At 40.3% G+C, this 15,067-nt stretch overlaps 1 protein-coding gene across 5 annotated transcripts in view; it reads right to left on the bottom strand.

The window, feature by feature from the left end:
- Window positions 1-15,067, bottom strand: part of UPF2 (UPF2 regulator of nonsense mediated mRNA decay) — a 60,230-nt gene that overhangs the window by 27,257 nt on the left and 17,906 nt on the right. For all 5 annotated transcript variants that reach the window (XM_071552812.1, XM_071552817.1, XM_071552815.1 and 2 more), the window contains exons 5-11: window positions 13,368-13,565; window positions 12,297-12,446; window positions 10,456-10,559; window positions 10,055-10,140; window positions 3,367-3,475; window positions 2,473-2,586; window positions 1,294-1,410 (exon numbers count right to left, since the gene is read on the bottom strand). In XM_071552812.1, coding sequence (XP_071408913.1) covers window positions 1,294-1,410; window positions 2,473-2,586; window positions 3,367-3,475; window positions 10,055-10,140; window positions 10,456-10,559; window positions 12,297-12,446; window positions 13,368-13,565 — 878 coding nt within the window. The remainder of the gene's footprint in view (window positions 1-1,293; window positions 1,411-2,472; window positions 2,587-3,366; window positions 3,476-10,054; window positions 10,141-10,455; window positions 10,560-12,296; window positions 12,447-13,367; window positions 13,566-15,067) is intronic.

Genomic DNA, 15,067 nt, shown 5'->3' with positions numbered 1-15,067 from the left:
ACAGATACTGCAAACTTATTTGCCACCTCCCTCTTCTCCTGGTTCCTCACTGCATGAGAAAAGACTGTTTATCTGAAATCCTGCGAGGCTTTAAAAGCCCCAGTTATTCAAACAGTGTTTGTGGTTTGTCTTGCACATCACAGCTAAGCCATGTTCAGCATTCACCCAGCAGATTCCAGCAATCCAGCCAACAAGCAGCATTTTTGTAGTGCATAACACTAAAAGCAGTGAATTACGAAAAGCAGCTCTGGTAGTAAGTATTTAATTTTTTTCCCTGTCTTCTGAAATTTTCATGAACTATCAAAAAATGACAGCAACAAGTAAAATGTCTTTTAAAGATAATGGAACAGTGTTTTCAGGGGGAAAATACTTGATTATGGAAAGGAATGTATTTAACAATAAAACACATCAGCTGGCAAACCTTTAGAAAATTGAGATTCAAACCTTTCAAGACACAAAGAACATTGCTACGAAAAGCATGAGCCAAGAACTTGCAGTTAATTTGCCCATCTCTTTCATCTTGTGACTGCACCACCCCAACAGGTGTTGTGACATTTAAAGAGGTTCGGAAAGAAACAGTATTTTGTGAAAAAGAAATTGTACAATCTACCCAAGTATGTAACTGCTTCTCCATTAACTACACCCTGAGAGGAGAGGCTGCAGGTTCAAGAGAAAGTGAACCCATCTTTAAAGGAATTCTTCAGCCATGTTTGATTCAGTCTCTTGCCTTCGACACAGTTTTAGGATTGTCTCTCAAGCCAGTGAGCACATTATTCAGGGCTCAAATCCATTGAAAAAGATCCAAAGCCAATTCCTGTTATTTTCAAGCCTTTACTAGTACTCATCTACCCTTACAGATCCCAGTTCTATTCCTACTTTAATTCCCAACCTCTATTTCAAAAACTGCTTTCTATTGTGTCTTAATAAACTTTTTCCAAATTTAGAACCCCAGATCATTACACAGGGCATAGAAACCACCTCTTTCACAACTGTCCTCACCTCCAGTTGAAATCATGTCTGATTTTCCTCTCAAATAGTATCTCAGGCATGTTCAGGTACAGCTACTGCCTTCTTTCAATTTTATCCCCTGGTTTTGCCCTATCTCTGAATTATTTGTAGTTTAAAAGCAATAGCTTTTTTCTTCAGAAAATTAATTAATTTTTCATATTTTCTTTCAAGTCATGAACAGGTTTAGAGGTCAACTGGAGTTCTCCAGAACACTCTCCAAAAGCAGTAACTGCTTTAAGACAGTGCCTTTCAACCTCCTCCATAAGAGAACGGGCTTTCTCTTACCAAAAGGACGCTGGTTCTCAAGTGAGACTCTGGGGATCTGAAGAGGAACCTTCCACAGGTTTCCAGCAGGGTACACGCCATTTCAATATGGTGATGAGAGAAGTCTGACAGAAGCATCTGGTATGTATTTACATAAAAACACAGCTTGTTAAACATCTTTTCAACTGCAGAAAACATGAAGTTTTATCTACCAGACTGTACACGACTGTGGTGTTCCAAACTCTTTATGAAAAAAATGCAGATTTCACAATCAGATGAGTCTTATAAGACCAATCTATAGGCCCCAAGTTCAGGTTCCAGAAAAGGGAAAGAGAAGCATAAAAGGACTACAATATTGGAACAAACACCACAGTCTCTCCCATACCCCTTCCAACCTGGCCATATCGTAAGATTCCTGCTGCTAAGACTGGAGAATCCCCAAATAATAATGCACAATGACACAGTAAGCTTAGAGCACAACTAATTTAAATGTTTTAAGTTAAATAACAACCATAAATTAATAAATCTTTGCATTTTACAGTATCTTATAGATAAGAGAAATTATGATTACAATGTTTTAAGAATTCAGCTTTGAATTAACAGAACCATTCGCAGAAAATGATCTTAAGTGGTGAGTCTTCAAACACCTTTTATTAAAGACATCTTTATTGTTTAAAACCCATTTTTTAATTCAGGCCTTGGCATCCAAGATAGGCTTGAATGTTTATCAGCATGCAAAGCGAGATGATGTGCTTAGAGATTAATGCTTTCCAAAGACTTGTTCTGTTCCTCAACAAACAAAAGCTCCTGCTGTAATGGCATAAAAGCCCCTCCTTGCATCACTGAAAAGGTTTTTTCCTCTAATCCCTCCCCCTTACTGTTACTTTTTCTGCAAAAACATTAACTGAAATCAACATAATTAAAGTTTTGAAATGCATAGCAGATTAACAAGTAGCAATGTCTGCCATAACAAAGAACACTATTAGCAGTCTATGTCCAAAGGTGGGGATTTATTTTAATATACCCCTACCATTAGAAAAATTCAAACATTCTAACTCCATAACAGCAATAAAAGTCTCATACAGAGTAACAACAGACATCAGGGTTTACAACACTGTATGTAATGAACTCAGAAAACATCAGCAACAGGTAAATGAAGGGGAACAGGATGCAGGAGCACAGGAGTATCACAACACCAACCTTTAAACAGTGGAGAGTATCATTTTTGGAGAACATCTTAAACTTGGTAAGCTCCCCAATAAACCTCACAGTTTTGTTCTTTGTTTCAATGTTGATCTGGTCCTTTTTTTTTACCTAAAAATAAAAAAACACTGATTTCAGGCCCTCAAACATACCCATCTCTTCTAAATTACTTTGACCTGAACATGCATAAGGAGTTTGGGAACTCCACAGTGTTTGATATTGGTATCCCCCCACCCCCCAAAACAACTAATTCCTCCAACATTCCCACAGTTACAGACACCTCCCTCCTTTGCCACAGGTAAGAAGTGATTAAGTATTCCAGATTCTGTATTTTCAGAATCCATGAGAAGCCTCTGTATGAACAGGGTCACTTGTACAGCCCTGAAGGAAATGTTAAACATTGAAGGCTTTTTCAAGTCAGATTTAATACTGTGCAGATTTTTCTTTTTTTTTAATTACTGACATCCAACATAATTTTACTAACAAAGCACAAGTACATACCTATGTTTAACATAATACACAAAATAAAAAATTGTATTTCCCCAAGAGAAAGAGGCTTTTCTAAGAAGAGTTAAAATTCACAATAATTAAGATTCAAGTACATCTGGCAATTCATACACATTTTTAATGTCAATGTTAGAAAAAAACTGAATTTGTGCCATAAAGCTCAGAAAATGGTGAAGAAATCATCACTGTGCACCACAATCAGTTTGAGTACAAACTTAAAACACACAAAACAAAGGTGAAAGAAACAACACTGAAAAATACAACTGAAAGAAATAAAAATATTGATTGACGAAAATTGTAAAAAGTAATTTGAATATTTTCACCAAAGGATGACTTATCAAATTGGCTAATCTGTATTCAAAGAAATAAATCACCAGAACATACATGGAATCTGAAATCCCCTTTCAGCATGGAGCAGAGATCCTCTGCTACATCAGACATACAGGGATGCAAAGTGGCAACCAGCCTTGCATAAAACGGCAGCAAATCCAACCTGCAAACAGAGGAGAGGATAAAACAGACAATTAATTTATAAACAAAAATGCATTTGTGTCTACAAACAGGGTAAGTATTTTAATTGTGAAAAGAATGAATGTGCATATAATGACAGAACCACACACAGGCAAGTTTACCACACACAGGCAAGTTTTGGGGCTCACTTCAGGTTGCAATGTAATTTAAAAACAATACAAGAAGTTAAACTACCATGTCCTGTTGGAATCCTTCAGAGTTAATTTCCTTTTGGAACTCCTGCCTTAGGCAAAATGACAAATACCATCCTAACTACAGAATTTGACCTTCAATAAATTACTAGACACAAACAAAATTCAGACCCATCTCAACAGGTGAAACAAAAAAATCCTTACAGACAACTCCACTGGTTAGTGAAGGGTTTTAACTTTTTTTTTGTAGCAGCAGACATAGCCAGGAAGGCAGGAACACCTTTAGTTTTAAGGTAGCAAACTTCTAAATTAAAGTAGTAGCTATTACATAAAACAAAGCTCAGCAGTTGTGATATTGTCACTCTTCTCCCAAAACCTCAGTCAGTAATCCCACAAATGGTGATATTTCCAAGTTTTCTACAGAACTCCCCTTACTTTCCCTTCTCTTCCCTTGATTACAGGCCTTCATACCCATTTCCTTTGCACATTTATGCAAACCAGCTGTATGCATCCAGCACTTGGTATTGCAGAGAAACCCACTGCACTCTGAGGCCTCATAATATCATTTAACAAGCTGAAGGAAGTACTTTTTGGTTCATTTTCAGCTTGTTAAGTTAATGCAGTAAACAGATGAACTGTAAAACAAGCCAAAGTTTTTAAGTGGAGAGAAACATCCCACATTTTCATGCTTCAAGTAAGAAATTGCCTGTAAGGGAAAAATGGATCTTGAGTTTACTCTTTATGAAGGATTAAGGTTTTCCCTACTGCTAAGGAAAAGAAAATGAAAAAAAAATGCTGACAAAAAAATTGCAGAAACAGTCGATACACAGAGCTTGTCCTGGCACAGACTGGAAAAGCATCACAATCAAAACCCCAAAACAAAGCATCCATCACTGCCTCCCTTCTCCTTTCCATGTCACTAGAGCACATTTCCAAGATCTTTTAAGATGCAGTTGCAGAAAAAGAGATAATTATGTATTAAATTGGGGCTTAAAAGCATCAGAACATAGACCCTGAAAGAGGCACAGCTGAGCAGCCTCCTGTTAACACACAGAACTCCTGGTGAAACATTGCGGGTGCCTCAGTTACCTATTTAACCATTTTTATCTCTTGTGTTAATCAATAACTGAAGCAGTGTTTACATTTTTCAAGCTTGTTGGAACACACAGTCAAGGCTGACTACCCGCAGCAAATTACTACCATGTTATTAAGCATTTAGCCATTAACTCTGGGAAAAGTGAAAGTCTCATTACTTCACACACACAGACAAAAGTCAAACTAAACAAGGTCTGTGGCTGAACTGAGGGGGTGTACTCAAACTGAGGGGGTTTCTGTATGGCAGCTCTTTTAAGACAAACACCAGAAAGTTTTATTCTGGTCTGAACAAGTACTGCCTGCTGAGAGCTAATAATTTCATCTCTGTAAACTGAACATACCCAGGGGAAAATTAAAGTCTTGGAGCACATTGTTGTTATTCCCTTACAGGATACAAAAGGCCTCTTCATGTCCAACCATACCAAGACTGGGCATTGCAAAAGAGGTGAAATATAATAAGGAAAAGCCTTGGGTCAATTACTCTGACATTGGCAATCAGAGATTGAACCCCTTCCCTCTCAGAGGAGGCAGAAATTTGTGTCCAGCAGTGGGGACATCGCAGTATCAGTGGCACCATCTACTGGTACCTGCAGTGCTTTGTTTTCTCCAAAAGCGTTTCTTCCTCTTGAGAAGAGGGGAACAAATCAGGGAGAAAAACACTCACAGCAATGCCTTCTCTTCCTGCTCTTGCACATTATGAAGCAAGATCTGGCATTGGGGATGAGTGACTTACTTTCTGAAATTCATGTAAAGGCCCCTGAATTTATACCACCAGGGTGAAAAAACAGTATTTCTGACCATTGACAGTTTAACCCCATACCTTGGATTGAAATCCCGTCAGCTCTGGATCTCAGGATCACAGGAACTGCACTTCAGGGAAATATCTAAGAGCCTATCTTCTTTATACAATTTCAAATATTAGTTTACAACAACAAAAAACAACACACACCAAAATTTTTCCCAGGCATTCAGCAATAGGACAAGGGGGCACGGGCTTAAGCTCTGCCAGGGGAAATTTAAGTCGGATGTCAGAAAAAAATTCTTTCCAGAGAGAGTAATCAAGCATTGGAATGGGCTGCCCAGAGAGGGGGTGGATTCACCATCCCCGGAGGTTTTTAAACTGAGATTGAATGTGGCACTGAGTGCCGTGATCTGGTAAAGGGACCAAAGTTGGACCCAGGGTTGGACTGGATGATCTCGAGTTCTTTTCCAACCCAATTGATTCTATGATTCTGTGACTAAAGTCCCAATAGCAACCTCTCTACAGCAGATGCATCCAAAATGTTATACCCAGGAGGAGTGAAGGAATGTTTGGTACAGTTCCTAATTTCTGGGATTCTCAGACAAAGCTCAAAGAATGAAACACTGGAGCAAGAACTGCTGCTCACCAGCACGATCCCCACGCAGATAAAAGCAGTGTATTCACAGGGCCTGAACAGAGAAAAAGTGCCACCCACACTGTTCCCTGGGAAGAGAAGGATGCTGTGGAATGGGAATGCTGCCAGAGGAGCACTTTTCCTTTCTCTGCCTTGGCATAAACTCCTTGATCTCCAGCATATCACTTGATTTTATCCTCAACTGAGACAGGCCAGTGAGACACTGGTAAGTCAAGTTCAATTGGACAAATAGGACCTTCCTTCTGAGAATTCTCAGGATAAAGGAGATACAGAGCAGGTTTACAACTTGGGAGTTAAAATGTGCAGAACTATTTAACCCTTGAGATGCAGCTAACTTCTGAATTCAGAACCACCAACAGCAACACTGAAAAATTCCATAGGAACAAATTATTATCTTGCTTAGCAAACCTGGAACTTGCACAGGTCACCATAGACGGGAAAGGCAAAAAGTATCAGAAACCACAATGGCCCCTCTTTACTGCTTAGCATCTGTGTAGAATAGTTCAGAATTTAAGGCCTACAAAGAGATTTCAAACTTCTCTCACTAAAGCCAAAAAAATTCAACAAATTGTAGTATGCAGCTAAGCCTAAATAATTATGTGTATCTGTACAGGAAGACAATTCAGTGAGATAGCAAACAACTACACATAAAAGCCCTAAGGCTGTGAGGAGTATGGGTTAAGTCACTCCCTGCAGTTCTGAATTAAAAGGCTAGTATTTAATTTTAAATCAATCCTCCAGTGCAAATCTGAAAGCCACATGGATGCTACCATTGAGAAATCTTTTTAAAAGGCTTTCTGTTCTGTTGGCTTGGAAGTTTGAATTGCAGCTGAAAATGTAAATGCAACCCATTCACCACTATTGAAGACAGCAGGGCAAAGATGGTGCATTCTAACACTGATCTACAGTGAGTTGAGGAAGAAATGGCCTTTTTTATCAAATTAAGTTTTCTGCCTTGAAGAATCCTGATTTGTCCCAATCTAAGCAGCCCTAGTGGGAGCAGGAAAGCTCCCTGGAAACACCACATAATGACTTGGACTTCACAGTGTCTGCATTGCTCCTCAAACACGAAACCACTTTTACACTTTCTTGGTAAAAGTATCATGTCTGCACATTTCCCAGAAGTGATCTCAAGGGAAGAAACAGAATTTATTCTGTTATTGAAATATCTCATTATGGCTGCCAACAAAACAGCTACACTTAGACAGCATATCTAATGCACTTGGAAACTCAATGCTTGTGGAAAAGGCACTGCTTTATCTGCACCCTCCAAGGACAATCTTCCTCTGAACCTTTCACAAAAAACCCTCCTCCAATCAAAACAAGCTTTCATCTCCCATGGGGAGATACTGTAGAAACACATGGAATTAGTCAAAACTAGCAGGGAACAACAATAATAGAAAGACAAGACATCTCCCTATGGCTCAGTGAGGAGGCCCACAGAGCACAACCGTTGCCAATGCACAGGGAGCCTCCAAGGACTGTGCTACAGAATGCAGGGAATCTGCTACAGCATAAAGGGCCATACATGTTGATTTCAACACAGACAGAGGAACTGGTCCTTTACCAACTCCAGCAGTACAGTAACTGAAATATTAGGATAGATTGTCCTTTCAAATCCTCTGCATCTATGGGCAGTTCAGCTGGTATTGACATTGCTTGTGGTTCAGAACAAGCAGGTCAGCCAACATCCTGTTTCTCCTGCTAAGTAGCCCAGACACTGGATCACCAATGCAGGCAAAAGAACAGGCAGATACACACAACTGAACTTCAGATCTTGCAGTTGGAAGCTGGAGTATTCACCACTCTCCAGTAGGTCTCACAGCAGAGGGAAAAGGTATCAAAAATGAATTGCACATGGAACGTTAATGCTTCCCAACTATTAGAGACCAAAACTGCCACAAAGTAGCAGCTCCTCAAGCCAACACCACCATCTGTTCTCATCTACTCACCTCCCACAGAAAGGTTAATCTTTTGATATTACTATTTTAAAAAGAAATTTGTAGCATAATGGAACTACCACAGGGAAGACAACAGATCAGTGGCAATGTAGATCCCACACAGGTTTCTAGGAACACAACTGTGTTCGTTGCACAGCCTGATCAAAGAGACTTTTTTAATAGCACAATATACTAGGAATTTACCTTTTGCTTTCATGGCACCTGTGAAATCACACTGCTGAATTTACAAGCCACCATGGTGTTCTTGTTTGAAAGTACCTCCTTTTGCAGAGCACAATGCCTAGAAGTCCCTCCACGTCATTATCACCCAGCACACTTTAGCAGATCATGCAAAGAAAATAATGGATTTTCAAAGAGGTTCCATGAGTTAATGATCAGTTTGAGCAATGTGGAATTTACAGCCCCAGGAGGAAACACAGGGCAGTGGCACAAACACTGCTGGAGGGTCACAGGCCAGCCAACAACCCACTTCCATTTTGCAAACATGAAAAATTCTGTTATGGTGGAGCTGAAGACAAAAGTTTGCATTGATCCTGCTGAGTTTATTACATTGTTGTAGATATTCTAGGCTGTGAAAAAGAAGTTCTTCGCACTTCATGTTTTGATGCATTTCATGAACACCAGAGGCTGACAAACAGAAACTTTACTACTTCTGCAACTCACTGTTGGGCTGAAGAGCCCCTTTCTACATTTCACACAGAAGATACTCAACTGCCTGTCTCCTGTGGCAGTAATTCATAATTCAGGCACAATCAGGCCTCTATTAAAGTCTCCAAAGACTGAGGTGTCAAACCCATCATTTTCAGAGATAAGAATACAGAAGAGAATGAAAGATTCCATGCACTTCTAGTTACAAAACCCAGCTGCAATGTAGAGTCAGGTTAAGGGCTCCAGTCAGCAAACAAGCCATTGGTTTGCACACAGTTAAGGGTTATTAGCACAGCAGATGCTGATTAGAGATGGATGCAGAAACAGGCTTGAATTAAGGTTGAAAACATAGTGCAAGGCATGATTAAATGTAAGGAAGACAAACACCAAAGTCTCTTTATTCAGAGCAGCAGTCAACATGTGTTGAGACAAAACAGACATTCGAGGTATGTTTTTTCCCCCAGGGTTAAAAGGGAAGGGAACCAAAGCAGTGTGTGAATTCCAACAGGAATTCCAAGATGATCCTTAAACACTTTAAACTAAAAGCAGCATCAAAACAACTTATCCTGAGAAGGAGTGGGGCAAGAAAAGTGACTTCTTCATAATTTCACCTACTTAAGGTACAAGTTTATCAGAGAACAGGTAATTCTACCAAGGAATTCAATGTTTTAATATTTCCAACGATTTTTGGAAGCAAGGCTCTTCCTGTAAGTGCAGAAAACCGACTTACACAGAGAGACAAGGAGAAGCAGAAAAAAAAATCTACATAGACAGATGTACATGGACAAAAGAGGCTCAGATTGGCTGGCCTAGAACTGCTTGTTCCAGGAGTAACAAGGCTATTATAAAAGCCGTGTACTATATCAGAATTAACATATCACAAGAAATCCTTCTTCCTAAAGGAAATCCTCCTCCCTAAAGAGCACACTGTACTCTAACTCTCCACAGGTTGTTACATTGAAGAGTGCAAGTTGCCCTGAACGAAATACATCCTCCCTATTTTGTAAAATGTAGGGTTTGCTGTTGTTCTCTTGGTTAAAACTGATGAAACGATCTCCTACAGACACCAAGTACCAGAGAAAAAAAGAAATTAATTATTCAAAACTAACTTTTGGCAAAATAGTGTGGTGAACTGCTTGATCATTGATACTAAATAATTTCCTAGGTGTTCCAGGATAAGCCATTCCAGAAGTGCACATCAGGACTAAACAAGTGCAACTTAGAATATATACTGATTTTAAAAAATCCATACATAAGTTAGGTTAAATAATGAATGGGTGGATCCAACTTGTTCCCCTTCAGTTCTTACCTTTGTCTAGGAACTATGAAAAGTGCTCGTACAAGTTTCCTTCTGTTGGCTTTTGTATTCATATTCATGCAGAAATCCATTGCTGCCTATAAAGAGAAAAGTCAATGCAGTACTTCACTACCTTTAATGCGGTGAGGTTTATTTAAAGCAACAGAAAATGCTTTTCAAAGGTGGCTTTTACAGAGCTATTCCTACCACATGCAGCTGCTTTAAACACAACCATAAAGAAACATTTTCAGTTTTGTACGGAACTGACATAGTTAGAAAACAAGGAATACAGACTGATTAAAAATTAATTCAGCTATTGCCAGACTCTGCAAAGCTTCAAATCCTTAATTCCAATCTATCTGATCCAGCATTATGGCTTTTAAGAGTGGAAAAACTTAAAACTATGACTGTACCTTGTCTATGAGGTCTCTGTTGACACAATTTGGAAGCTGCTGAAGAAAAGCATCTACTATCAATTTTAAATGAGATCCAGTACTTGCTTCTTCATCCTCTTGTTCTAATGGAATGAGATGAACAAGCAGCAGACATTGTTAAGCCATAAGATATAAGGGTTTACCATCCCATTCCCCACCCACAGTGCATTTGTAATGGTTAGTTGCTAAATATTCACCCACAGATTCAAAAATGTAAGATATAAGGTGAATACAAAATTCTGACATCAACTACAAAGACCTCACCAGACCAATTCCCCTACAGTTACCTTCTAATTGCAAAACTTGTAGTGTGTGTCAGAAATTTCCCAGATTTTATTAAGTCCTAGACAAGAGTTTAGTTGGCTCTAAAACACAAGGAGTTATAACATCAACATTTGGAAGAACCCTTTCTTGACAAAAGCAACACAAAAGAACATTGCTCTTGAGCAAGGGGCCTGATGAAGTTTGGTTTTAGTTCACTTTGAGGATGCTCAGCAGTAACAAGGATACCTGGGAGGTATCTGAAAGGAAAACGCAGACAGAATTCACAGAGGAGCACACGGTGGTGTGCTGGAAATCACCTGCAGGTGAACTACCAAACACCCAAATCTAGCGAAGTCACTCTGTATTTACAAGCTACACAGTAAGACAAACTCTTATCCTTGAAGACTCCAGTTCCTTTTTAAGTTACTGCAAAGGAGGGATAACAGAGATGTCACACTGCAGGACTTCTCTTGTTTTGGGGGGCAGGGGTTGAGCTTGAGCAGAGAAACACTAAGCAGTGCTGTAAGGAACACTGCCAGCTCTGCAGCCATGCAGTCCTGAAGGTGCCAGAGACCAAAGCAGCCAACATCCCCTCCCCTCTTGCACAGACAGCTCCAAGTCAGAAGAACAAGAGACAAGAGCTTATTAAGGAAGGAGTAAAAAGAAGAAAAGGACGATGTTCCAGGCACTCAGACAAAAGAGGTCCATGAAGTTTTAAATGTTTAATTGAACCCTGACTCTTTCATCACCCATATACTCAGAGTTCACTAACATGCAATAGCCCAAACACAACAATTTGTAGATCTTGGTTTAATGCTTTTTTCCATTTAAATATTTATAGCTACACCTTCCTGTCTCCTTCCTTTTCCTTTACAGCAATTAGTTGTCTCACCTCAGTCTCCTCTAGAAACTGACTCAACACCCTTTAAATTAAGAAAACAAGTCTCTGATAATTCAGTCACTTTTCAAGACATTCTTTCAAAAAGCTTTGCACGATTTCAACATTCCCCAAATATATCTCATCTTTCACTGGTCCTCTCCTCCACTGGAGGACTACAGAGATTCTCACATTGTATTTTCTCATCACAGTATGTAGATCCTTTCCAAGTGGAAAGGCCCTTTTGCTGTTCCTAAAGCAAGTCTGGGACTTGAGATGGAAAATTAATGCTCAACCCAAGACACTAGCAAATATTTTATTAGTGCTCTAAGCATTTAGTGAGAAAAATCATTTACACACTGAAGTCTGTGAACTTCTTTGTAGTCACTTTTCAGGCAATTGCAGCATATCTGATTATTTTTAAAAGCTGTATGAAGTAACCAGTAACTCCCACTACATAAACCTCTTTGTAATACTTTTCAGTTGTATCTGAATGACTTGGTACAAAAATATTTTGACCACAATCCTGGCAGTTTCTCATTACCAGTTTCATAAATAAATAAAAGCCCCAAGCAGTCATTCTCCCTCAAAGCACTCTACAAATCTACAAACCAAATACCATAAAGCTCAAAAAAATAAATCAGGAAGAAAAGCAATTCTTAAAACCAGTTCTTTTTACCTTGCTCATCAAGAAGCTTCTTCGTAAGATCTTCAGCCTCATCTCCACAGTCCAACTCCAGTGGATCATCATTAATATCCAGGTTCTCCAGCTCCAACTCCAGATCCTCACTCCCAGGTGCTTCCTTATTATCTTTGGCATCTTTTGAATCTATTTAAAAGTAGAAACATTATATTGTTAAATATACACACTAATGAAAAGAATACAACAGGAATCATACTGTTAAAACCTGCACCTCTTTACTGTCTTAATCTTATTAGAAAGAAATGGGGCAAAGAATATCTCCCTCCAGAGACTAAGCAGCCTCCTCTGTTGGGTGTCAGTGCTTTGATACCCTTCACACAGCTTTGCCCACCCATGGAAAGCTGCAAACATTTCCATGTAGTGGGTCTGTTAAGGATTTCCAGGCCATCACACCAGAAGTGCACGCAAAGAAACCACATTTCTCAGGTATTTTTCCAGCTGTTTTGAGAAATATCTGAAGAGAGAGATTCCAGTCCCCCCAGACAAGCTGCTCCAATGGTTAAAGATCATCGCAAGGAAATCTCAACTATCCAAATGTGCATCTTCTGTTACACTTTGAGGAGTGATGCTGAATTTTTATCCCTTTCTAACTAAAGACAACTACAGCCAATGCCTGGCTCTGAACACAGGGCTGAGTCAGAAGAACCATCCAGACCTTTTCATCTACTGGAATTTTATACCAAGAAAATCATCTCCCATTAACAGCTTAGAAAAAAATAACAGTGGAAAAAATAAGCACTACCATCTCTCACAGAAGGAAAACTCTCACATTTCTCACACAAAAGTTGGGACTTACACACACTGGTTAACCTCCAATTATTTTAAATTTACAATTATATTAATATTAAAAAGCATTTACTTTCTTCTTCCTTAAATACTATACTCAGATATAATCCCTATTCCACATGGTTTATCCCTAAAACTTCATCCAAACTGGTGTACTGCCCAGATCACCACAAATTATTTAATTAGACTCATTACTCCCATCAAATTTGTATAGCTGTTGGAAAAGATATGTTAAAATAAATACTCATCTAAGCATCCTACCTCTTGATTCATCTTTGCTGGAGTCCTTGCTCTGAGAGTATTTTTCATTATCTTTAAACAAAATTGCTGGCACAAAAGCCTTCAAGTCAATGAGATTCTCATAGAAGTTTCTAGCATCTTCATCCTCCCAGATACCTGCCTCCAGGTCATACTCTCCAGGCTTTCCTGGTGTGAAAATATCAATACCAGGGCCATGTTCTGCAAAAAGAGAAAACAAAGGAAAACTATTTACACAAATTTATAGTCTTCTAAAGGGAGGCTCCTTAAAGATTTTAGAAATGTTGATCTATTTATTACTACAACTGTTTTCACCTAAATATTGCAATATATACTTTAACTTGTTTTTAACAATTCCATCTTAAAATTAGATATATCAAGAAGCCATCTGAAAATTGTAAACTTGATTTTGATTGAAAATACAGACAGTATAAGAGTGAAAGTCAAATCAAGTAAAATCAAGCAGCACATTACGTGGTAGCAGAAAGGAAGGTTGTAACAGACTTTAATGACATTAGCATTCCCTGGCAGGCTTTGTTTGCTGCTCCTTCAGCTATCAGCAGGTGACTCAGAGGGGAGTTGGAGGCGGTGCTTGCTCGTTAGCAGGAGAGTGAGAAGGCTTTAAAGGGAGGGAAGGGAGCTGCTTGGCTCATTCCCTGGCAGGCTTTGTTTGCTGCTCCTTCAGCTATCAGCAGGTGACTCAGAGGGGAGTTGGAGGCGGTGCTTGCTCGTTAGCAGGAGAGTGAGAAGGCTTTAAAGGGAGGGAAGGGAGCTGCTTGGCTCATTCCCTGGCAGGCTTTGTTTGCTGCTCCTTCAGCTATCAGCAGGTGACTCAGAGGGGAGTTGGAGGCGGGGCTTGCTCGTTAGCAGGAGAGTGAGAAGGCTTTAAAGGGAGGGAAGGGAGCTGCTTGGCTCATTCCCTGGCAGGCTTTGTTTGCTGCTCCTTCAGCTATCAGCAGGTGACTCAGAGGGGAGTTGGAGGCGGTGCTTGCTCGTTAGCAGGAGAGTGAGAAGGCTTTAAAGGGAGGGAAGGGAGCTGCTTGGCTCATTCCCTGGCAGGCTTTGTTTGCTGCTCCTTCAGCTATCAGCAGGTGACTCAGAGGGGAGTTGGAGGCGGGGCTTGCTCGTTAGCAGGAGAGTGAGAAGGCTTTAAAGGGAGGGAAGGGAGCTGCTTGGCTCATTCCCTGGCAGGCTTTGTTTGCTGCTCCTTCAGCTATCAGCAGGTGACTCAGAGGGGAGTTGGAGGCGGTGCTTGCTCGTTAGCAGGAGAGTGAGAAGGCTTTAAAGGGAGGGAAGGGAGCTGCTTGGCTCATTCCCTGGCAGGCTTTGTTTGCTGCTCCTTCAGCTATCAGCAGGTGACTCAGAGGGGAGTTGGAGGCGGGGCTTGCTCGTTAGCAGGAGAGTGAGAAGGCTTTAAAGGGAGGGAAGGGAGCTGCTTGGCTCATTCCCTGGCAGGCTTTGTTTGCTGCTCCTTCAGCTATCAGCAGGTGACTCAGAGGGGAGTTGGAGGCGGGGCTTGCTCGTTAGCAGGAGAGTGAGAAGGCTTTAAGAACATCTCTAGGGAGCGCAAGCGACCCGGAGCGCGGCGAACAGGAGCGGGCAAACAGGGGCGTGGCACGTCTGTGAGGGCGTGGCACGGCAGTTTGCACGGCAGTTCGCACAGGCAGGGCAAACAGGCAGGGCAGAAGCCTAGGTATTTCTGC

The sequence above is a fragment of the Pithys albifrons genome, chromosome 3 (assembly GCF_047495875.1).
Source record: "Pithys albifrons albifrons isolate INPA30051 chromosome 3, PitAlb_v1, whole genome shotgun sequence".
Taxonomy (NCBI): domain Eukaryota; kingdom Metazoa; phylum Chordata; class Aves; order Passeriformes; family Thamnophilidae; genus Pithys; species Pithys albifrons.
This window is presented reverse-complemented; position numbering and strand designations above follow the sequence as displayed.